Here is a 23,715-nt window from a genome sequence, read left to right on the forward strand (position 1 = left end):
ACCCCGGACGCGTTGGCGCAATCCAATTTGTCGTCGGAGGTCATTCGGAGAAGTTCGCATTTTCACCCGTCTTTTGGGCTTAATTGAAGTCTGATTTCGTGCAGTTTCGTGAATTTCGTGTATTTGATGTGTGTATGTGACGAAAGTGGTCGTGACGATGTTTTCCCTGAGGCTTGAAGTCCTATTTGGATCATCTTCCTTGAATCTTTGCAAAATAGCCCATAACCGCTCGTTCATAAAACGATGGTCTTGTGTCAAAGATGCTAGACATCAAAGGAAAATAGGAATCGGCTGGAGCTTCTAGAAGGGTGAGTCTCAATTCTAGTTTTCTAAGATGGTCCATAGGGATTTCTAGAGCTAGAACCTAGACTCTAAGGAGGAGAAGAAAAGACCTCACAAAAATGAGGTCAACAACCATCTGGGCCATGGTGTTATGGTCGTTGAAGCACTCTTGAGGAATCCTCCCGTGGTGCGGCTTTTGCTAATGTTTTTTGTATGATTATTGTGTTCCACCATCTGGGTAAGCTCTATCGTCTCCCTCAATCCCCGTGGTCTCAATAGTCGGAGCACTGCCCGTATGTTGAGCTCTAGGCTTTTCAGGAAGTTCCTCTCCAATTATGCTTCTGAAATCCCCCTCAGCTTTCCCAACAATAGCCCGAATCTCTCGTTATATTCCATGACAATCCCCCAATTAGTCAAGGCATAGAATTGCAGGTCTCCTTACCAAATGACTCAAAAAATTCCAAAAGCAATCCTTAAATTCCTCCCACGAACGGATTGGGTATCTAACCCCCCTTTCAATGAAACCATGTTAGGGCTTTCCCTTCAAAATATAACCTTGCCTCCATGAGCTTCTCCTCTCCATTTAGCTCATTCACTGCAAAGTATTGCTCCACCAGATACACCCACCCATGTGCTTCTTCCCCCCTCGAAGTTCCAAATCTTCAACTTCATAATCCTAGTGTCACCACCCTAATTTACTCTCTCTCTGATGTTAACCCCCATGTATCTAGAATGAAACTCACTCATTCAATCATAATCATATCACATTCTGGTTTCTCTTTTTCGTGCTCCTCCCTATCCCTTTCATAATTCATCCTCCACATTTAAGCCCAACGCCCTCAACCCAAAATCTCTAATCCACCCACCAACAGTGTCTAAGGAGAGAGTTCTTGGTGGTAAATGCTTTCCTCCTCATGCTCCTCATGTTCGATTTGGCCACAGTCAGAGTCATTGATTGTGTCTCAATAAGCTTCTTTATCATCTATTCTAAGTTATTAAATCGATTGTCAATGGAGGAAAACATTTCTTCTATCCCGGATTTAAGTTACCTTACGTCTCCTTCCAATCTCTCTTCCAAAGCATCAAGTTTCCTGGTCGTCGTTACTTCCTATACAGTTTCAAAACCCATGCTGGAATCGTGAGTTGTGATTTATGTATGCGGGTTCGGCGTGGGAACTCCTGCTGTTGGCCTCTCACAATAGAGATTACAGTCAGTCGCAGATCTCGATCGCGAGTTTTGATCAAAAGCGATACAAAACTCTTTTATGTTGTGATTCGCGAACTAACTAGCGAGCTCAAATCGTGACTATTTTGCATCACCGTAAGTCGTGATCCCTCTTCCCAGGTTCAAATTGCCACTGTATCACATCATGTATGGCCTCAATCCCGTTGATTGCTTTTACTAGGGCATATTGTGACTGGATCGCGTGATCCCGACAATCACTTCGAATATCACTCGAGTTGCAAAACTCCTGCAAGCAATCTATCCTTACCTTCCCATGAAGGAGGCGCTCTTTTGCTGCGATCCCGCAAAAAAGGCATTGTTTGATGTGATCCCTTGGTTTACGACGTTGGCGTCCCAACTAGCTTGAATCGCAAATAGCGCCGTCATCGCGCTGTGATTGTATTGCTTTCGTGCTTCCGAGCTAGCATAAAACGCGACTGTGTTTTGTATGCTGCAATCCTTCCTAGTTGAACGCTCTAATACCACTTGATATCATCCGAGAAGATTTTCAAAATTTAGTGCAAACAAACATTTTATTGCAAGGACTTCAAACAACTCAATACAAATACGTAAGACAAGCAACTATATTTTGAGAGGTAGGCAATCTCTTCCAAATCCTACAATTCTAGAAGTAAAAAATCTCTCCTAAATCCTAACCCTAAGACTCAAAGACTAAATCTCATGCATAATCCTAACTCTACACTAGTAAACCTTATCTATACCAAACAATAATCAATAATAAAGGACTAAACTGCCTTGATGGTAATTAAGCGAAACAGATTCATTATACATCTATAGTAATCCAAACAAATATGCTTAGCTTCTGCAGAAAGAATACAAATAAAACTATTTATCAAAGCCATTTTTTTAGAAACTAGGTAGAATTGATGCAAACTCAGTGTGCATGGCCATTGAAAATAGAAAATGGTAGAATCACGCCAATCATTTTGAATTTTAAGTTTTGAATGCTTTGCATTTGAATTTTGACTGTAATCAGTTTGTAGAGTCTCTATTTGCTTTGATAAGATGAATTATCTGGCTAGTTTTGGATTATGAATTCAAGTGCAAAAGGATTGTCATTTCTATTTTATTTTATCTTTTTCTGTTGGATCTTATTTTTGATAAACCCTCTATCTACAGCTTCTTTGGTTTTCCAAAAACTTTTCCTATTACTGTGATTCTAGCGGTTGTGTTGTTTGTTTGCCAGAAATACATATTCTAAACTGAGGCATGTAGAAAAACCGTTTTATAGCCTAAATAAAAGTTTCTTTTGAACGTCTAAATCAGTATTTTTTTTATCAAAATTCTAATCATTGATTAAAAATGCGATTTGTATCTCTTCTTTTCATTTTTTTTATAATCGGTTAAAAAATGTGATTGCTATTATTTTACAATTATTCTTATTATTATCTTTTGATTTCTTATTTATGAATAAAACCTCAATCACATGTATGGCTTTACTGATCAGAAATTTCATGGTTTTAATTTCTATTAGAAGACTAAAATCTTATCATTAGAATTGGATTTTATATGTTTTATTTAATCATTAGTCGTAAATGGTTATTTGTGATTAAAAGCTTCCTTTGGATTAATTTTCCTTATAAGCTGATTGCATCGGTTATAAAATTTCTACAATACAAGTTTTGCTGAAAAATGGATTCAAAGCCACATAAATTTAAAATATGTTGAATTCACTTGGAAAGCGCACTCCAAAATATAGAAGTAAGAGAATATACAATGTTTTGCAAAGACTGATGAGTGCAAGCCCCGGATGTGAGTGAAAGAAGTGCAGGAAGTTCCCTCCTCAATATTGACATGTAGATATTTCTTTGCAGGGTCACAAATGGCACCAATCTGCAAAGATGAAATAACAGATATTCACCTTTAAGAAGATTGTAAGAGACTATAGCAATTATAGAAAATTAAATAAAAAAAAGGTAATCCTTCGTTCCGGAGAACCTAACACAGTAATCTCTGTAAGCGGGGGCAGCGTCAGGGTTCCTCTCTCAATAAGCATTGTTTTTGTCCTCCGAAGCATAAATGCTTTCAGCACATGCTTCAAAATTTTAAATTGCTCTCTAGTTCTATTTGAACTTTTACCTGAAAATTTTAACGTAAATAAAGGAGAGATTCTCAGTCAAAATGGTTGAAAAAGACAATGCAAATTGAAGCCCAGACATTTTTTTGCCCAAGTTGCATTTTTTTGCAAGATTTTCAGAATCCACGAGTTTATTCCTCCTAATTTGGATCAAAATTAACGATTGGGTGCCCTAAAATATATCAAATTGCTCCACCTACTGCAGTTGAAGCTCCCCCTGAACAACCTCACAGCTATGATTTCGATAAAGAAGAGGGAGAGAGAAGACAGTGCTGATCATGAAAGAGGGGGATGAAGGTGATGAAGCTAGAGGAGGGGGCAGGGACAATGTTGCAGGTGAAGGAAGAGGAAGTTAACAAAAAAACAAAAAAAGAGAGCAGAAAAGCATCATGTGCCATGCTCGCCCAAAAAGGTCTTGCTTCGAGAATGACGAAGCTGATGTAATAGAATCAAGCCCTTCATCAAACATTTTTAATGCTAGAGAGAGAGAGAGAGGTGCCGATAATCAATTACCTGCCATTCCAAAGCTCTATGTAATCCTTTATAAAAGTCTCACAACATAAAAATATAAGAACCAAAGCACAACAAGCAAATAAATTGAAAATTTGCACATCCGAAGTACAATAAAATCATCAAACAAAACACTTTAATAACCTAACAAAACATGAAGTAAATAAACTAATTGAAATGAAGTAATAATGGTGATCACAATGTAGGTGATAATAGTGATGGCAATGATGATCTTGCATACTCCCTCGAGGGGTAACAAAGTCTTCCCTAAAGAGTTATGAATGAAAATGTGCTCAGCCATTGGGTGTTGGCTTAATCTGTTTGTTGTCACAACTTGCAGTCAAGTCAGGATGAGATTGGGATGGCTGTGATGGGAAGAAGAGAGTTTCTCATCTCTTGAGTGAATCACTGTAACTCCATCTTAAAAAATTGCTTAGCCAGGACTGTTCGGTCTACAAAAGACAAGTTCATACATGAAAATCGATTAAGTGAAGGCATGGAGCTAAAGCCTAGATAGCAAATGAAGACCAAGTTTAACAGGAGTCGAAGAACTAAGAAAATGAAGCTCAACAGTTAGCAATTTTTCAATGGAGGCATAAGACAATAAATCAGTACATGTCTGTCAAATTAAGATGTTACACACAAGTCTAGATGAAAACATAAGAAACTTGCTAAAAGGAAACCCTAAGTCTGTTGCCTAGACAACCACCAGAGAGAATAACCCGACTAAATCCATCCGGGTCCACTCTGTCCACTCGAAAACTAATTAGTCAGTATAACTTTTGAACCCTATGCATGATTCGCTCCTCCACCTTACTTACTCTTGTCACTATCACCTCAAGATAGATAGGCAATACGAAATAAATCGGTGGAAACTCATGACCCATTAAATAAAAATTCAAGGAAAAATTCAGTATATGATTATAAGCAACGTATCAAGATATATAGGTATAACTAAGGCAGTGAACTATTCAGCCACAGCACATTAATATCGAAACGAACATCCAACGAAAAATAAATATTATTACTAAATTCAAATCTGAAATTACAACAAAACAATGTGGAAACCTGAAATTACAACGAAAAAGAACACAACACTAGAATTGGGTTGGACCTAGGGTGGAGGTAATGCTGCTTGCTGTCTTTCAGCCAGCCCACCAGCTACTGCCTGTTGTCTTTCAGCAGCCAACCTCCACCTTCCCCCATCGTAGTCCCCACAACTTGTCCTTCCTTCTACAGCCATCCACCACCTCGTCACCTTCCTCCTGTCGTTCCCTTAACAAACAGGCCACCACCTTTGGATACAATTGAGTTGTGTTTGTCATTGTATTTCCCTTTCAAGTGTGTTTGGTTGTAACCTCCCATTGTCATATTGAGTAATAATATTGGCGCTTCATTATTGTTTGGGTTAACTCCGTTATCATTTAGTATCAAAGATAGACTAACCCTAGTCCCATCCTATGATTTTTAGCACCCACCAATACCCAACCTCGCCTCCACTATAAAATCCATCCTTTTATAGATTTTCCAAACCGGCCACCAAAAAATTTTCTTTCCCACCTTACATTATGCCCATACAACCTCTTCCATTTACCAAAAACCAAACCCCAATCATATCACCAAGGAGATAAGTGTCAAACATAGATAAAGAGTTTACCATCGAAGAGATATAATGACAACTCAGCCGAGTGCTACAACAACTTGATGAGATTGAGAAAAGAAGACTATCCACAAGGGTCACCACAACTCCATTCGATTCTACAGACAAGGTTCAACTCCAAATTCTTACAGCCAGAGCCAGAGTATACCAGGGGAACATCCAAGCCGATCCCGCCTGAGGAGACACTAGTCTAGAGTGAAGAACAAGTGGAACCAATCTGCACTCTGAAATATGTCTGAACTATGAAGTATTTTAAGTGTCACATATTTTGGTATATTGAATCAGATTGCAAAACCAGGGAAATGATATATTTTACTGAGCATGGAGTAGTTGAAAAAATAGGCAATGACATAATAGACACTGAAGAATGTGAGAACAAAAAGGAGTACCAGATTCCAACTGATGAAGGAGAAATGCACGTAGCTCTAGCTGAGCCCATGAGAAAGTCTCTAATAGAATTAACATTGATGTCCCAAGATGCTTCTAAGTTTGAGAAACCGAGATCATACACTTGACAACCCTATATAAAAGAATTTAATACTTTTTCAGATATATAATCTACTTCCTGAGTTACCCCAACTGACAAAGGTCCAGCACATTAGTGATAAGACTCTTTTGTGTTACTTTTGGAAGACTATATAGAGTCATTTGAGAAATATAATTAGTTCAGCAATGCACCCACCAACAAATGATCAAACATGATAGATAAACCATAATATTGGAAATTTCCATAGGATCTATGGGGGTAAGAAAATCCTATAATGGGATTAAAGTCCATCTAAGAAGAAGAAGCCTCTTCTAAGTGATTGCTAGTGAGAGTTGCTCCGTCTTCCATAAATTTCATCCCAAAATTAAATCCTCCTTACATACTTATTTACCAGATACACTCAAACAAGTACGAGGAGTGGAATAAGTCAATTACATATTTGATGAATCGAGATTTGGTTTGTGAGGATACCCATCCACATGTAGATCCTACACAAATTGTGCCAAAATATGATGAATGTTTATTTTATCAGAATGTTCTTTGGAATAACAACGCCTTTATGATTGACTTACCGAGAAGTTACCGTAGTTCCACCACCTTCAACATAATCGGTATGACGCCATAATATGAGGTGAAAGGAGGTTCAATGAGTGAGGTCTAAGCTCCCTCAACCCTAAGAGACTCACTCAGGAGCGTCTCCCGTTTATAAGGGGGATACAAGACCGTCTACCACGTCGAGGTTAAATTTCACAAGTGTGCAGCGGCTTGGATCGGTCCAAATGAGTCAGTTAACATTTCCTTTACGTGGATTTACGACCCAATTTGAGTGGGGTGCCCTCTTTGGTCACCCTAGGTTTGTAGGTTTGTTGTTTTCATATTCTATGTCAATTTTAGATTACATTATGTCATGACAACTGTCGATGTCCAGATTTTCCCCTTCTAAGGCTATATCAAAAGACAAGTGGTGCTCCGGTTGTAGCTTGTCCAAGGTGGTAATATCTTTCCAAAGAATCGAGTGGTGCTCCGACTGTAACTCATTCTTGCAGGGGTGTTTATCTCCGATTTTTCATCGTCCACATTCCTCCTCTCGTTCCCGCCACCACCTTCCCTCGCTGTCGGAACCACTTGACAGCAACCCTATTGTCATCATGCATCTCCAACCGCTGGTCACCACCTTCACCAACTGCTGTCATGCCTTCCAATCACCTCCCACATTACTGTCATTCATTCCAACCACCCGCCTGTTGACCTCACTTTTGGGTGAGGATTTTGGGTCTTTCCTTTAAAAGTCTAAGATCTAGCCATAGGACTTTCATGTTGACTATTCTTAGAGAACTAGTGATGATACCCTCACCAATAGAAATTTTAAACTCTTCTTTGCTCATCTTTAAGTTCCATATGTTGGTTTCAACCTCTAGCACTTAGTAGACAGATCTAATATGGGGGAGCTCAAGAAGGATTCCTTATAGGACTGTTTGACCTTAGGGTTAACCCTGAGTGATGTGGCTTGATCTAGCATATACTTATACCTCACACTTTCACTCACAACCTTGAACAACCTTGAACCCCAACCTACACATGTTCAGTTTAGTTCCCTTGTCTCTTTGGATACCCATGTAAGTGGTCCCCCAAACGCTTAGCTCTTGGCTAGGGTGGGTAAGACAAACACATGAAGAATATAAAGTGGGGTTCTTTGCTCTCATGGTACCGTGAGGGTAATTCTATGATCAACAATTGCATCAAAACTTAATCTTACCCAAATTAATCGAAATACTCCAAAATTTTTATATTTACCAAAATACCCCAAATTTATCAAAATTACCATAATTTTCTTGCTGGCCCAAAATTTTTCAAAACCTCCAAAATCATTTCAAACATACATAAAACTAATTCTTAACCATCCATTGGGGCTAATTTGATTAAATTGACCCATTTTAACAAAAATCCTAACTTGCCCCTAAGTGCCTAAAGTCTTCAAATCATCCCAATTTCCCCCTAATTGATCTCAAATTTTCTCAATTTCAATTCTAAACTCAAATTCACCGTGTCCTAATCCAATTGAAACTAAATTTAAGCCAAATTAAGCATAATTTCAAACTCCAAATTCAAGCCCAAGTGAATTGTCTTAAATTGATCTAAAGTCCAAAAATCCTCAAATTGAGCTTCACAATCAATCAAATACACTAATTTCAAATTCACATCAAATTCAACATATCTAGATCCAATTTCAATTGAATCCAAATCCATTTAATTAGCATATAATCAATTTCTGAAACGTCGATCGCGAACCAAAACTTTAACGAAAATTAAATTGACGCATTTTTGACCCGATCGCAGAAAAAGTAGTCCGAACGACCCCGGATGATAAAATGGACCACGGAAGCGTATTCAAAACGTTGAATTCACCTAGGAAGGACATTCATTTCACCGCGATGACGCGTTAAGTGAAAAATGCGCTAAGAAATTTAAGCATGGGCTTAGCCGCCTCTCTCTCTCCCACACCTACCCAAATATGTATATATATATATATATATAATAAAATTAAATAAAAAATAAATAAGGAATGCCCTCACGCCTCTCTCTCTCTCTCCTTTCCTCTATAATAATTGAAACTCTTCTCAAGCTCACACACTCCTCCATCATTCTTCTCTACTCCATAAGCAATCTCCCCCCACTCCTTTCTCCTTCGCGTTTCAAGCACCAATTTCTTCCCTACACCATCTTTCCATCAACCAAAACAAAATAGCCAACCAAAACTTCTTTTCTTCTCCGCCATCCAAGCCGAGAAATGTCAACTTTTGCTAGAGCCCTCTAAACCATCTGCAACCTTGACGAAACTTGTAGCACTCAACCTAAGAAACTCATCCCCCACCTCCTCCCTCATCGGAAACCACTGACGTCGCCGGAAAAGCCGAAGCCGAGCTAAATTCCGGCAAACCTCTAACCCGACACGAAAACGACGTCAAATCACGCCACAAGAAGTTGGATACCCTCAAAGAAGTCTACTTATTCAAACATAATTGAAGACAAACATCTTAGGCTCAGGTATATCTCTTAAATTGAAACGACAATCCCGAACTTTCCTTCATTCCAGATCAAAAAAAATAAATCATAAAACACCTAAGTATTTGTACGGATGTGATCTACTCTTTAATCTGAATAAAACGAGCTCAAGAACGCAAAATTTGGCTGAAAATTTGAGGAGAACGAAGCTCGAGAAGTTTCCACCGTCGAAACCTTCCCAAAGTCGCTCGCGTGATCAGGGAGGAAGAAGGTGGTATTTTTTTTTATTATTTCGCTTTTTTTTTTAATTTCAGAAATATAGTTTAACTTCAAAATTACATAACTTTTCGTATAAAGCTCAAAAAAATAAATCGAAAGATGCTGTGAACTCAGGAAATCCAGAAAAATATTTTAAAATTGAAATCATGATTTTTCATTGAGTAATTTTTTTAAAATTAATTTTTACAGTTATGGAGTATTTAAATCATAAAAATTAAAAATATAAATGGAAAACTCATGAAATTTGGCAATAATATTAAATAGTATTGGGGAAATCTTCTCTAATTTTTCAAATTTATTTCAATGTCTCTGTCTGTATTTTAAATTTTGAATGAAAAGACCTATTTATTTAAATTAAGAATTAAAAGAATTATGAAAATTGCAAAAAAAAATATTTTCTGATTGTATTTTTAACTATAGAAAGACACTTAAACATTTTAACACTCTGTTTAAAATAATTTTTATGATTAAAACACAAATTAGGGTTTATGTTTAATTTAGGCTAAGTTTACCTAACCCAAGCTCAACCCAAGTCCAACCTAGCCAATTCTATTTAGGTCTGGTTCAACTTGAATACAGACCTAGTCAGCCAACTAAAGGATTGAGTCAATCAGCTATTAAGTTCAATTTTATTCATTTAGGGTTTTAGGCTAGCCAGTCTTTAGCTTGAGTCTAGCTTGGGTAAATTAATTTTTAGCTTGAGTCCAATTTGAATAGTTGGATTATTTTAAACTTGAGATTTAAGTCATCCTATCATTTAATTCAGACTGAACTTCTTGGAGTTTAGGATTAGTGAATCTAAATCTTAGGTTAGCTAACCCTAAACCAATAGGATTAGTTAACATAAACCGTAGTCAGTTTTCAAGCATCAATTTCACATAAATAACAACAATTGAACAAAAATAACTAAAATAAAATACTTAAAATCTTACAACAAGATGTAAACAACCTAAAACATTTTAACCCTAAAATTGATAAAGTAACTCAAGGATTAATCAAATCTTAATCACGAAGATCACATAACGCAACTCAAACTCTATTTTTATTCTAGTTTACAAAGATTTCTTAGAGGAAGCATTCTGTGGATATTGACAAGAAAATTCTGGTCCTAGTGGGCAACCACCATTCAGACTAAGTAAACTAGGGCACCCGGCAACCCGGAACGACGAAACCATAGACATCTTGACTGCGTTACCACTAATTAAATAATTAAAATTTAATAAAAATTTGATAAAATATTATTTCTTTATTTGCTCTATTTATTGTTTTATGTATCTTAATGTATGTTTTACTGCTTTTATCAAACATAGAATGCATATGTTAAAGACAAATAATGAAGGAATAAAAGTTGTTTAGATTAGGAAGAACCTAAAAATTATAACACTATGGAATTACTTAGCTTAAGTGAACTTAGCCATCGTCTGGGTTTAACTATACCTCCACTACCCTTTAATTAATTGACTATAAAATTATCGAAACAAATAAGACTTTTAATAATGAGACTGGAGGACCTGAAGACCTGAAGAAATTTCAATATGGAGCTTAGAGCAAAATTCATGGGCAGCTCGTTCAAGACATTTCTTTAGTTTAAATAACAATCTTTAAGATTTTGAGACAGTCTTTTATAACATAAAACCTCTTTTATTTTGTTAGGCTCCTGCATAATTCTAATATGCAGCATGTCTTAACTTGTTTTAGAATTCTGAGGTAGTCACTCGACGTAAAACCTCCTATCTTTCTAGATTTTTTGTGTAAATCATCATTACACAAATTTAAACCCTAATTAATAAAACTGGCAAGAGTTTACTTAAATTAATATCATTCTAAATTGAGCCAAACATTACGATAGTTTGGGGGATTACCAAGAGCATATCATGGACCTTTAATCTCCCCTACTTTTTTTCTTTTAATTCTTAAAATAAAATGTTTCAAATTTGAACCAATCCCCCTTTAACACTTCTTAGTCCGATATCTTTGAAATGTTCTTATCATTTGAATTCCTTGAAGATAATTTTTCTTGATTTTTATCGTGAGTATTCTTAGGGAATCTAAGATGTAATTTACTATAGAGGCTTGCCCTTATAGGGAACTTAAAAGAACCCAGATTTAATTTGTCGGTCGTCATATGGCTTGATGCGGTTTAATTTAGTGTAATCTAGTATTTAAAAATTAGGTATTTTAATTTGAAGAAAATGGGGTCAAACTGATCTCATTGATTCCTACAGTTTTGATAATCGAGCTAACCATGAGTAATATACCACACTGAAAGGTAATACATTACTTGATAATAGGCTCAATTGAATAAACTATAGAAATAAATGATTTTTGTTTCATCTGTTTGCATCATGACCTATAGATTCCCCTATTCGTAGGGCTATAAACGAGCCGAGCTTGAGCGAGCTCAGGCTTGGCTCGTGTTCGGCTCGTTCGAAATAGCTCGTGTTCGAAATCGGCTCGTGAACAGTGTGTTCGTATTCGACTCGATTTAAATATTCGTGTTCGTGTTCGGCTCGTGTTCGACTCGAAATTGGCTCGTTAAACTAAAATAGAGAAAAATAGATGTAAATTGTGAGATTCGAACCTGGATCAAATCTATACAAAAGAAGACACTAACCACATTGCTACATGAGGTATTATGATTTAAATTTAAACATAATTATATATAATATATTATTATATAAATAATATATGTAATATATTGTTATATAAAAAGTTATATAACTTTTTTTTCGAGCCATTTCAAGCCGAACACGAGCGAACAAACTGTGGTTCGTGTTCGGCTCGTTTACATTTCGAGCTTAAAAATTTGTTCGTGTTCGGCTCATTAGGCTTAACGAACTAACCGAACACGAGCTGCTTAACGAGCCGAACACGAGTTGTTCACGAAGAACGAGCCAAATTGACAGCCCTACCTATTCGATATGAGAGTGAAATAGAGTTTATTTTAAGTCTGGCTTCTTTTAAGTTTTCAATAAGGGCAAGCCCCTATAGTTCATTATATCTTAAGCGAACAGATCACTTAAGAAAACACTCGATAAAAATCATGAATCTTTTGTTTCCATGAATTCAAAAGGAAGGGTTTTCAACGAACATGATTGTAAATTTTTCAATAGGGATTGGTTCAAAGGTGAAAGATTTTATTTTAAGAATTAAAGGAAGAAAAGAATGTGAAATTAAAGGTCCATAATATGTTCTTGGTAATTCCCTAAACTATCGTAATGTTTGGCTCAATTAGAAGGATATTAATTTATGTTAATTTTTGTCAGTTTTATTAATTAGGTTTAGATTTATGTAATAATGATTTACACAAAAAGTCTAGAAAGATAGGAGGTTTTACGTCAAGTGAATACCTCATAATCCTAAAACAAATTAAGATATGTTGCATATCGGGACTATACAGGAGCTTAACAAAAAAAAAATGTTTTATGTCATAAAAGACAGTCTCATAATCCTAAGGATTGTTATTTAAATTAAAGAAATGTCTTGAACGAGCTGCCCACAAAGTTTGCTCCAAACTCCATACTGAAATTTCTTCAGGTTTTCAAGTCTTCAGGTCCTCCAGTCTCATTACTAAAATTCTTATTTGTTTCGATAATTTTATAGTGAATTAATTAAAGGGTAGTGGAGGTATAATTCAAACCTAGGTCAAGACTAAGTTCATTTAAGCTAAGTAATTCCCTAGTGTTATGATTTTTATAATTTTTCTTAATCTAAACAACTTTTATTCTTTCATTATTTGTTTTTAACACATATATTTTATGTTTGATAAAAGCAGTAAAAGCATACATTGAGATACATAAATCAATAAGTAGAGCAAATAAAGAAATAATATTTTATCATATTTTTATTAAATTTTAATTATTTAATTAGTGGTAACCCGGTCTAGATGTCTATGATTCCGTCGTCCCGGGTTGTCGGGTGTCTTAGTTTACTTAGTCTAAATGGTGGTTGCCCACCAGGACCGAAAGATTCTTGTCAACATCCACAGAATGCATCGTGTAAGAAATGTTTGTAAACTAGAATAAAAAGGGGGGTTTGAGTTGCGTTATTTGATCTTCGTGATTAAGATTTGATTAATCATTGAGTTACTTTATCGATTTTAGGGTTGAAATGTTTTAGGTTGTTTACAGATTATTATCAAATTTTAAGTATTTTATTTTAGTTATTTTTGTTCACTTATTACTATTTATATGAAGTTGACGACTTTAAAGATGTCTTAACCTCAAAATCGTGCTTTAAATCCTTATTATATTTGATTTCGTTTAAGTTTAAGTTTTATAATAATTTTATGTAAATTTTACCCATTCCAATGTGTTTTATTTTGTTTCTTAATTGATGTTCAATTTGAGGGGTTTAAGTTAAACTTAGGATTAAAATTACACCTAAAAAATGTTCTTATATTCAACCTATGGGTTAGGTTTTGACTTAAGGCTTAGGGTAGGTTTAGCTTAAGGCTAAGCTATGATTTTGGTTTCTTTTACCTAAAGATTAGGGTTTGATTGGGGTTAACTAGCATAAGGTTTATGTTAACTAATCATATTGGTTTAGGGTTAACTAACCTAAGGTTTAAGTTCACTAATCTCATTACTAACATAAAATTTAGGTTGACTAATCCAATCGGTTTGGGTTAACTAACCTAAGATTTAGGTTGACTAATCCTAAACTCCAATAAGTTTAGTCTGAATTAAATGATAGAATGGCTTAAATCTCAATTTTAAAATGGTCCAACTATTCAAACTGAACTCAGCTAAATATTAAGTTTACTCATGCTAGACTCGGGCTAAAGACTGGCTAATCTAAAGCTCTAAATGACTAAAATTGAACTTAATGGGTGATTGACTCAATCCTTGAGTTGGTTGATCATGTCTGTAATCAAGTTGACTTAATAAAGATTTGGCTAGGTTAGACTTGGGTTGAGCTTGGGCTAGGTGAACCTAGCTTAAATTAAACTTAAACCCTAATTAATGTGTTTTAATCATAAAAATTATTTTAAACAGAGTTTTAAAATGTTTAAGTGTCTTTCTATGGTAAAAAATACAATCAGGAGAGTTTTTTTTGCAATTTTCATAATTTTTTTAATTCTTTAATCAAATAAATAGGTCATTTCATTCAAAAATTAAAATGCGGAGACAATGACATCGAAATGGCTTGAAAAAATTAGAGAAGATTTCCGCAAGATCATTTAATATTATTGTCAAATTTCATGATTTTTTTATTTATATTTTAATTTTTATGATTTAAATACTTCAGAACGTCAAAATTTAATTTAAATAAATCACTCAATAAAAAATCGTGATTTCAATTTTAAAATATTTTTCTTAATTTCCTGAGTTCACAGCATCTTTCAGTTTATTTTCTGAGCTTTATACGAAAAGTTATTTAATTTTGAAGTTAAGCTATATTTCTGAAATTTAAAAAATGTGAAATAATAAAAAAAACGCCACCTTCCTCCCCAATCATGCGAACGATGCAGGGAAGGTTTCAACCGCAGAAACTTCCTGGGTTTCATTCTCCTTCGATACTCAGCCAAATTTAGCGTTATTTGGCATGTTTTGTTTAGATCGAAGAGTAGACCACATCCGTATGGATACTTAGGTGTTTTGTGATTTATTTTTCAATCTGAAAGGAATGAAAGTTCAATATTATCGTTTCAATTTAAGAGATATAACTGAGTCTAAGATGTTTGTTCTCAATTAGGTCTGAATAAGTATGTTTCCTTGAGCGTATTCAACTGCTTGTGGCATCGATTTGACGTCATTTTCGTGTCGGTTAGAGGTTCGTCGGAATTTGGCTCAACTTCAGCTTTTCCAGCGACGTCGGTGGTTTCCAGTGATTGAGGAGGTGGGGCATGAGTTTCTTAGGTCGAGGGCTACAAGTTTCGTCAATGGTACAGATGGATTTGGAGGGCTCTAGCAAAAGTTGGCATTCCTCGACTTGGATGGAGAAGAAGCAGAGAAGTTTTGGTTGAAGGAAAGATGATGTATGGAAGGAGAAGCTTGTTGCGCATAACACTAAGTGGAAAGGAGTGGGGGGAGGTTGCTTATGGAGTAGAGAAGAAGAATGGAGGAGTGTGTGAGCTTGAGGAGAGTTTCGATTATTATAAAGGAGAAGGAGAGAGAGAGCGGCGTGAGGGCCTTCCTTATTTATTTTTTATTTTATTTTATATATTTTTTTTGGGCAGGTGTGAGAGAGAGAGAGAAGGGGGCTAAGCCTTGTATATGTTATATATATATATATATATATATATATATATATATTATTGTTGCATGCGAGAGTTGAAATCGGATAGGATAATAGCATTATTTTACTTTATTTTATTTTTTTATATAATAATAATAATATTATTATTATTATTATTTAAATCTCTTCATGCATTTTTAGCTGAACGCGTTATTGTGGTGAAATAGATGTCTTCCCTAGGTGAAATCGACGTTCTAAACACGCTCGTGCAGTCCATTTCATCATCTGGGGTCGTTTGGACCACTTTTTCTGCGTTCGGGTCAAAAATGTGTCCTATGTAATTTTCGTCAAAGTTTTGATTCGCGATCGATCGTTTCAAAATTTGATCATGAGCTAATTAAATGGATTTTGAATCAATTGAAATTGGATTTAGATACGTTGAATTTGATGGGAATTTGAAATTAGAGTATTTGATTGATCATGAAGCTCACTTTGGGGATTTTTGGACTTTTGATCAATTGAGGAAATTCACTTGAACTTAGATTTGGAGTTTAGAAATGGGCTTAGTTGGGCTTGAATTTGGTTTCAATTGGATTAGGACACAGTGGATTTGAGTTTAGAATTGAAATTGAGGAAATTTGAGATCAATTTGGGGCAAATTGGGGTGATTCGGAGACTTTAAGCACTTAGGGGCAAATTAGGATTTTGAGCAAAATTGGTCAATTTGGTCAAATTCGCCCCAATGGATGGTCAAGAATTAGTTTTAAGGGTGTTTGAAATGATTTTAGAGGTTTTGAAAAATTTTGGGCCACCAATGGTACTTTGGTAATTTTGATAAATTTAGGGGTATTTTGGTATATATGAAAATTTTGGAGTATTTCGGGTAATTTGAGTAAGGTTAAGTTTTGATGCAAATGTTAATCATAGAATTACCCTCGCAGTGCCATGAGACCAAAGAAACCCCACTTCGAATTCTCCATGTGTTAGTCTTACCCACCCTAGCCAAGAGCTAAGGGTTTGGGGGACCACCCACATGGGTATCCAAAGAGGCAAGGAAACCAAACTGAACATGTGTAGGTTAGGGTTCAAGGTTGTGAGTGAAAGTGTGAAGTGCAAGTATGTGCTAGATCAAGCCACATCACCTAGGGTTAACCCTAAGGTCAAACAATCTTATGGGGAATCCCTCTTGAGCATCCCCATATTAGTTCTACTTACTAAGTGCCAGAGGTTAGAACCAACATGTGGAACTTCAAGATAAGCAAAGAAAAGTTTGAAATTTCTATTGGTGAGGGTACCATCACTAGTCCTCTAAGAATAGTCAACAAGAAAGTCCTATGGCTAGATCCTAGACTTATAAAGGAAAGACCCAAAATCCTCACCCAAAAGTAAGGTCAACGCCGCCTTCGCTGTCCAGCCATCCCCCCACTGTAGCAGCCTCAAAACAACCCTCACTTTGCTGTCCGGCGGTCCCACGCTTTCACTGTCTCTGCCACTGTCATTCCCACTCGTTGTCGTCCCAAACTCTTGGTTGTTTGTTGTTGTTCCAGCCATCCAACAAGCCCTTGCTTGTGGTCTTTCAGCCAACCAACCTCCACCTTTCCCCATCACAGTCCCCCACAACTTCCCCTTCCTCCTGTAGCCATCCACCGCTTCGTCACCTTCCTCTTGTCGTCCACTCACCAAACCAACTGCCACCTTTAGACATACTTTAGTCGTATTTGTTTGCATTAGTCTTTGTATTTCCCTTTCAGGTGTGTTTAGTTGTAATCACATATTGACCTTTTCAATAATAATAATATTTGTATTTCTATTATTGTTTGAATTAACTCTGGTATCATCGATAGAAATGATAGTGGAACCTGTCTTGCATGAATGTTCTACATTACCGCATATATATTTATAGAAAAAATTTTCTTTTCCCCCACAATCCTGCTACAACACTGTTATAATAACCAGCTACATTAACCCATTACATCAATTGAAAATATCATGCCAAACAACAGCTATTTTTGCTTAATTATTTAGTTTTTGAATATTTCCAAATTCCACCTCATTATATTAAATGCCAAAAACCACCACAACACTAAGGCCTACCTATATAGTTGAGAAGAAGCTAGTAGTGATGATGAGGATAATGATTATATTTCCAATAAGATTGAAACCTTTAAACAACATTAAATCACCCAGTGAATTAAATTAAAAGCCCAACTGTAAGAAGGTATTACACTATAATCCAAAAAAACTGAAATAAGGAAGCAGGGCATGAGCTATTGCAAAAGACCTGTTAATGAATCTCCAACTTCCTTAAATGTGGAAACAAATTGTTCCAATGTCCCGAACACAGCTGGCATGCAGAAGTGCATTAATGCCCAAAGTTCAGAGAGATTATTCTGTATTGGTGTGCCGGTCATTAGCAATCGTCTAGGAATGAGATAGTCCCGCTCAAGCACCCTATACAAAACCTACAAGTTATGAAGCAATAATATCAAAAAAATTACCAAAATTTCTCGTCAGACATGTTAAACACAAATAAGAAAGATTGAAGGTTAGCTAAAATGAGCTGCATAAAAACCGAAATGAAAAAAACTAAAGGAGACATTACAGAATTCTTTAGCTCATGCCGTTAAAGTAAATAATGGAAGAGAAATTAAAACAAAGTTAATCACCACTACAACCAAGCATATGGTTTTGAAAAAAATCAGCCAGTTCATGCAATATTCGAAGAAGTGTAATTTTTTTAGTATAATTTATATGCGATATCTTATTAGATAATTTTAAGGATGGGGTAGTGTTGCACGGTAGCTTGGGTCATTAAATTAGTTAAGTTTATCAGTCACTTTACATTTATAGGCAGAGTTTCAAAATGAGTGTTGGTGATGGTCAATTGAATCATACTCTTCGGTCAAATCTTATGATCGATCAATGGGCTCATCATAGGGCATGAAAAAAAGCGGTATCATAGTGGTTAAACTTTGAGAATTAAATGCATAAGTTGATTGGTATTACAATTATTAGAAACAAAACCAAATTTGATTTGACTATACCACAAAACTTAGAAAAGTATGGTCTTCTTAGGTGACCGATGAGATAACCCATTATTACATATTTCAAATAATGATCTTGTATGAATACGCGGACAATAATATAGATTTTATGCATAATAAAAAGTTCCAAGCAGTGTTAGTAAGATTAGCAAGCTAATATTAAAGATTTGTAAAAGATGTTTCTCAAATTATGATGCCTTTATGTTTGTGAGGAAACCGCGGAAACTGATTTGAGAGATCCGAAACAAAACTTAGAACAAAATTATACAGTAATAAAACACAAAAAAATGCAAAGAACAACAAGATTTAACATGAAAAAATCCTAGAACGGGAAAAAAGTCACTGAGCCGTGCCACACCAAGAAATTCACCATGAAGAAATGAAGAGAATGTGCATATTACACCACACTCAAATCTCTGCACACTTCCGGAACTCACGAACATTCATTTCTATCTCACTCACAAGAGAACTCGCAATATTCTCACCCAAATCGTGCAGTGAATGCAATCTTTTAAAAGTTGAACTGCACATTTCAGTTACAGGCACCTAGGTGCCGAGTTTCCTCATGCTCTGTTCCCGACATTAGAAACGAGTGTATTTGGGCGTGGTTGCACCCTTCCTGACCGCCACTTTTCCTCGCACTCAGATTCAGGAAACATCTTGTGGAGCACCTAGGCACCACTCCACGCACCTGGTTTCCTGGCTCCCTGTTCTAGAAGTGTATGCTAGGCGTCTGGGTGCCCCCTCCAGGCACTGTGGCACCCAACCAGGCGCTAAGGTGCCCCTCCTTTCCACAATCGGGCTCCACACATAAACAAAACTAACTAGAAAAGATATCAGATTTTATTTGAACTGATGACTGAGCAAAATTTCTTAGAACTTAAGAAATATATGACATATGCATTAGTATTGATGATTTCATTTGAAACCAAAGAATTTAAAATATATATTGATGCACCTTTAAAGAGATTCACATATATTTTAATACAAATTAAAAGATGATTGCACCTGCTTCCAAAATAATTGAAACCACGTAAGACAAACTATCATAGTTCAATTTAGTTGCAAAAGTGTTTGCTCTATAAATTTGGATGTATTAATTGTATAGAGCAAAATATAAAGTATTCATATCTAATAAAAGTTTGGAATATATTTTCACTAATAAAGAATTGAATTTAAGATAAAGAGTGGATGCATAGAGCTGATTAACAAATCTTGATATTGACAAACAATATAGACTTCAAAGTCTAATGAGGCAGCTAATACATTGAGTAGAAAGTCTAATCAGCATGCAAGCTGGATATTAACTCAAAAACACAGATGATTAAGGATATTGAAGCGTTACAATTGGAAAAAAGTACGTAATGATAAGGCAAAAGAAGTTTACATCAAATTATTGTACACCATATCTTAAAAAAGAAGAACCAAGGATAGGAAGAGGAAAATAGTGAATATCATAATTTGATTGATTGAGTTTAGGCAGACAAGACAAAAAAAACCTTACTATGAATGAGTGTGATAAGCTTAATAATAATTTACTTTTTTGGATTCCAGAAAAATTAAATTTGATTTAGAAGATTCATATGGCTCCCCATTCAGGCTATTTGATTCATCCTAGGAGTACCAAAATGCATAAAAATTTTAAATCATTATTTTAGTGGCCTAAATTGAAGATGTAATTGAGTATGTAGCTCAATGTGAATCATGTCAATTGGTGAAAGTTAAACACTAGCGACTTCTTGGAATGTTGCTTAATTACCAATATTATAGTGAAAATGAGATAATATAATCGTGAATCTGTCACGAGTTTTTTCAGATCATGACAAGTGAATAATTGTACTATAGTTATAATTAACATATTAGCAAAATCAATAAACTTTCTACCAATCCATCAGGCCAATTTAGTTGAGAAATTGGCATGATATTTGTGAAAGAAGTTGCCAAAGTTCATGAAATTCCAAAGGTATTTGTATCAAACACAGACAACAAAGTTAAATCCAAATTTTAAAAACACACTAATGAAAATTTGTACACAAAAGTACATTTTAGTATATCATAGCATCTTACATTGATGTCACTATTCTATATTTTTAGGATTTACTGAGGTTATATATTTTGAATTTTGATAATAGATGGTAGAGTCAAGTTCTATTGATAAAGTTTGCTTATAATAATAACTATCAATTCAATATTAAGATGTCACTTCACGAGGCACTATATGTTAAAAATGTAGAACTCTATTAACTTGCTTTGAAATTGGTGAAAGATAATCACTGAATCTGCAACTAGTAGATCAGGCTATTGATAAAATCGGATAAACAAGCGACAAATTAAAAACTACCTAAAATCATTAATAAAATACTATGATTTAAATCATTGAATGATATAATTTGATATTGATGAATTTGTATTTTAAAAGTTAAGCCTATATGGAGTACATCTAAATTTGTCCAAAGAGAGAAAGTTGAGTGCTAGATACAAATTAGGCTTGCAGTATTTATGTTTGACGCACATAATATTTTCATTCCCCACTTAGTGGGATAAGGGCTTGTTGTTGTTGTGTTGTTGGACATAACAATTTCATGCATCAATGCATATAAAATGGATCACAAATATAAACCAAAGTGTAACACAAAATAAATTTGAGGCATAGAGAGCTTTAACTTACATTAAACATTCAAAAGAAAAATATTAAGTTTTGATGCTAAATATGGAACAAAATGTGCTCTAAACATTTAAAATGTTTTCATACATGTTCTATATTTTTTTTTTGAGAAAGCCCAAGGGCTAATATATTAAGAAGAAAAAAGCATACCGATAGATTGTGTGAGAGAGTCCAAGCATGGCACTCTACCCATACGATAAACACCACATGCAAATGGTTCAAAAAAAAAAAGAAAATACAAAAAAATACATGAGAACCAAAAAAACCAAAAATGACAAAACAAGTAGTATCATGTAGCTAGAGAGCGACTCAATTTTGTCTTGTCTCTGCCTCTAGTTCTAGGAAAGGAGTCAGCTAACAAGTCAGCTAACAAATTGGGGTAAGGTGAGTGTCATTGCCAGTAGTAACCAATGTATCGTCCAATAAGTTCATAAGCTCGAGTCGACCTCCATTCTTCTTCTTCCTCCTGTAATAGACATGTCATTCCTCATCTGAAGACTGACTCACCTTATTAGTAGATTGGTCTAAAGCGTGTCGGACATGTGTAGGTTGTTGAAAATTAGAAGCAAACACTTGTTGTACCAGCTGATCTTTTATTGGATCAAATGAGCACTCTCGTGTGTCTTGGCATGTAAGTGAGTCTTCTTCAATAACATTGAGTGGTATAGACACGTTTGGATCTGTACTTGCAGTAAGGGGAGATGCTTCATAGGACTCCGAAGTACCATGCTCCAAACGAGCAGCTATGATAGATTGTTCAAAAGCAGGAGCATACAAGGGTAGAGCAGGTTGGGTATAGTGTTCTCATCAGAAACTGCGGCATTGGAAGGAGGGTCGGGCTGCACCTTCTCAACAGGGATGGTAGGTGGCAAGATGTCAATCCCTAATCCAATATGAAAAGATTTTTTAACAGGTTGTTGATCTTTAGCAATATCTGCTCTTAAATGAGGATGCAATCGATAGCAGATAGTAGGAGTTGTCGCCAAACATACTACAATGAGAGCAATAATGAGGGTGTGGTTCTATTTCAACATTTTGTCAATGTCCGTTGTGACTTGTGAGTGGTTCTAATTCATATCTCATCCGGAGCTAGTTGAGTGATATCTCTCTCAACTAACACACAAGTCACAGAGAGTCTGGTGACAGCTAGTGTAGGACTATCAAACTTGAGAGGCTTACCGTAGTTGATAATGAGTACATAATTTCCAAGTTGAACAGATGCAGTTTTAACCCCGAAAACTTTATCCAAACAGGAATAATAGGGGACTCCGCTTTTGGAACAAAATTGACAGTACACTTCAGAATTTTCATAAAACGGTTTTCGATATTGATAACTTTATGAGAAAAAATACAAGTGCAATCCACATCATGAGATAACTGAATAAATATATGTCTGTCATCAAGTTAATATTTCAACTGCCCAATAGCTTCATAGCATCAAAATATTTCCGAATGATCTCAAGTTTTTGGTGACCATAAAAGAATTTTTCCACTAAAGCAAAACGCCAAGAAGACGCAAGAGTACTGGTTCAACCTCAGTGAGAATAAGAGTTGGCTTCTCATTTTTTGGACCAAATTTTTTTAATGAAAGTGTGTTCGCCACCACCTTCAACAGCCTCGTGGAAGGATTGTGGAACATTGCAAGACTTACCGATACCAAAACCTGGCTCTGAACCTGAAAGAGGGGCATGAGCAGGAATAAAAAAGACGTCGGCATGGGCAATTGCATAGGAATGGAGTGTCGAGGCCATCTCCACTGACAAGATGGCCACGGTCAGAGAAGAGCGGCTTCGCGAGCCGCCAGGAGGATGCGAGCAGACTTTAGGCAGTCGCGTCGTCTGGAGCGAGTGAGGAGACAACTGTGAAAGAGAGAAGTGTCATCGACTATAGGAGACGACTACGAGAAGGATAGCGTCGTCGTCTATGGGAGTTAGACGTCGTCGGCTGGAGCGATCGTTGTCGACTACGGGAGACGACTGCGAGCGATCAACTTCAACTGGAGAGACGACAGTGAGCGAGTTGCGCGTACTTAAAATGTCGTCGAGGGACACAAGCATCGGTGACCACTGGAGCGCAGAGATAGAAGGGATCGACCTCCACGACTCAAATCTTGCAAATATTGAAGTACCATTTTTCTCCGCTTTCTTCCATTTCGAACAAATATTATTTTTTTTTATTTTTTTTATTTTTTTTTTTTGAAAAAGCCCAAGGGTTGATATATTAAAGATAAATATACAAATAGGTTTGTATGGGTAGGCCTAAACACCCAACCCACACGGTAC

The 23,715-nt window shown here is 35.8% G+C and overlaps 1 protein-coding gene across 3 annotated transcripts in view; it reads right to left on the reverse strand.

The window, feature by feature from the left end:
• The window catches only part of LOC110029372 (probable helicase CHR10), a 62,890-nt gene that overhangs the window by 36,152 nt on the left and 3,023 nt on the right, over positions 1–23,715 (reverse strand). The window contains exons 6-8 of one of the 3 annotated variants that reach the window (XM_020731636.1): positions 18,006–18,186; positions 3,472–3,607; positions 3,244–3,361 (exon numbers count right to left, since the gene is read on the reverse strand). In XM_020731636.1, coding sequence (XP_020587295.1) covers positions 3,244–3,361; positions 3,472–3,607; positions 18,006–18,186 — 435 coding nt within the window. Of the gene's footprint in view, positions 1–3,243; positions 3,390–3,466; positions 3,608–18,005; positions 18,187–23,715 lie in introns of all 3 variants that reach the window. The other 2 variants (XM_020731634.1, XM_020731637.1) reach the window with 2 other exon arrangements.

Source organism: Phalaenopsis equestris, unplaced genomic scaffold (genome assembly GCF_001263595.1).
Source record: "Phalaenopsis equestris unplaced genomic scaffold, ASM126359v1 Scaffold000568, whole genome shotgun sequence".
NCBI lineage: Eukaryota > Viridiplantae > Streptophyta > Magnoliopsida > Asparagales > Orchidaceae > Phalaenopsis > Phalaenopsis equestris.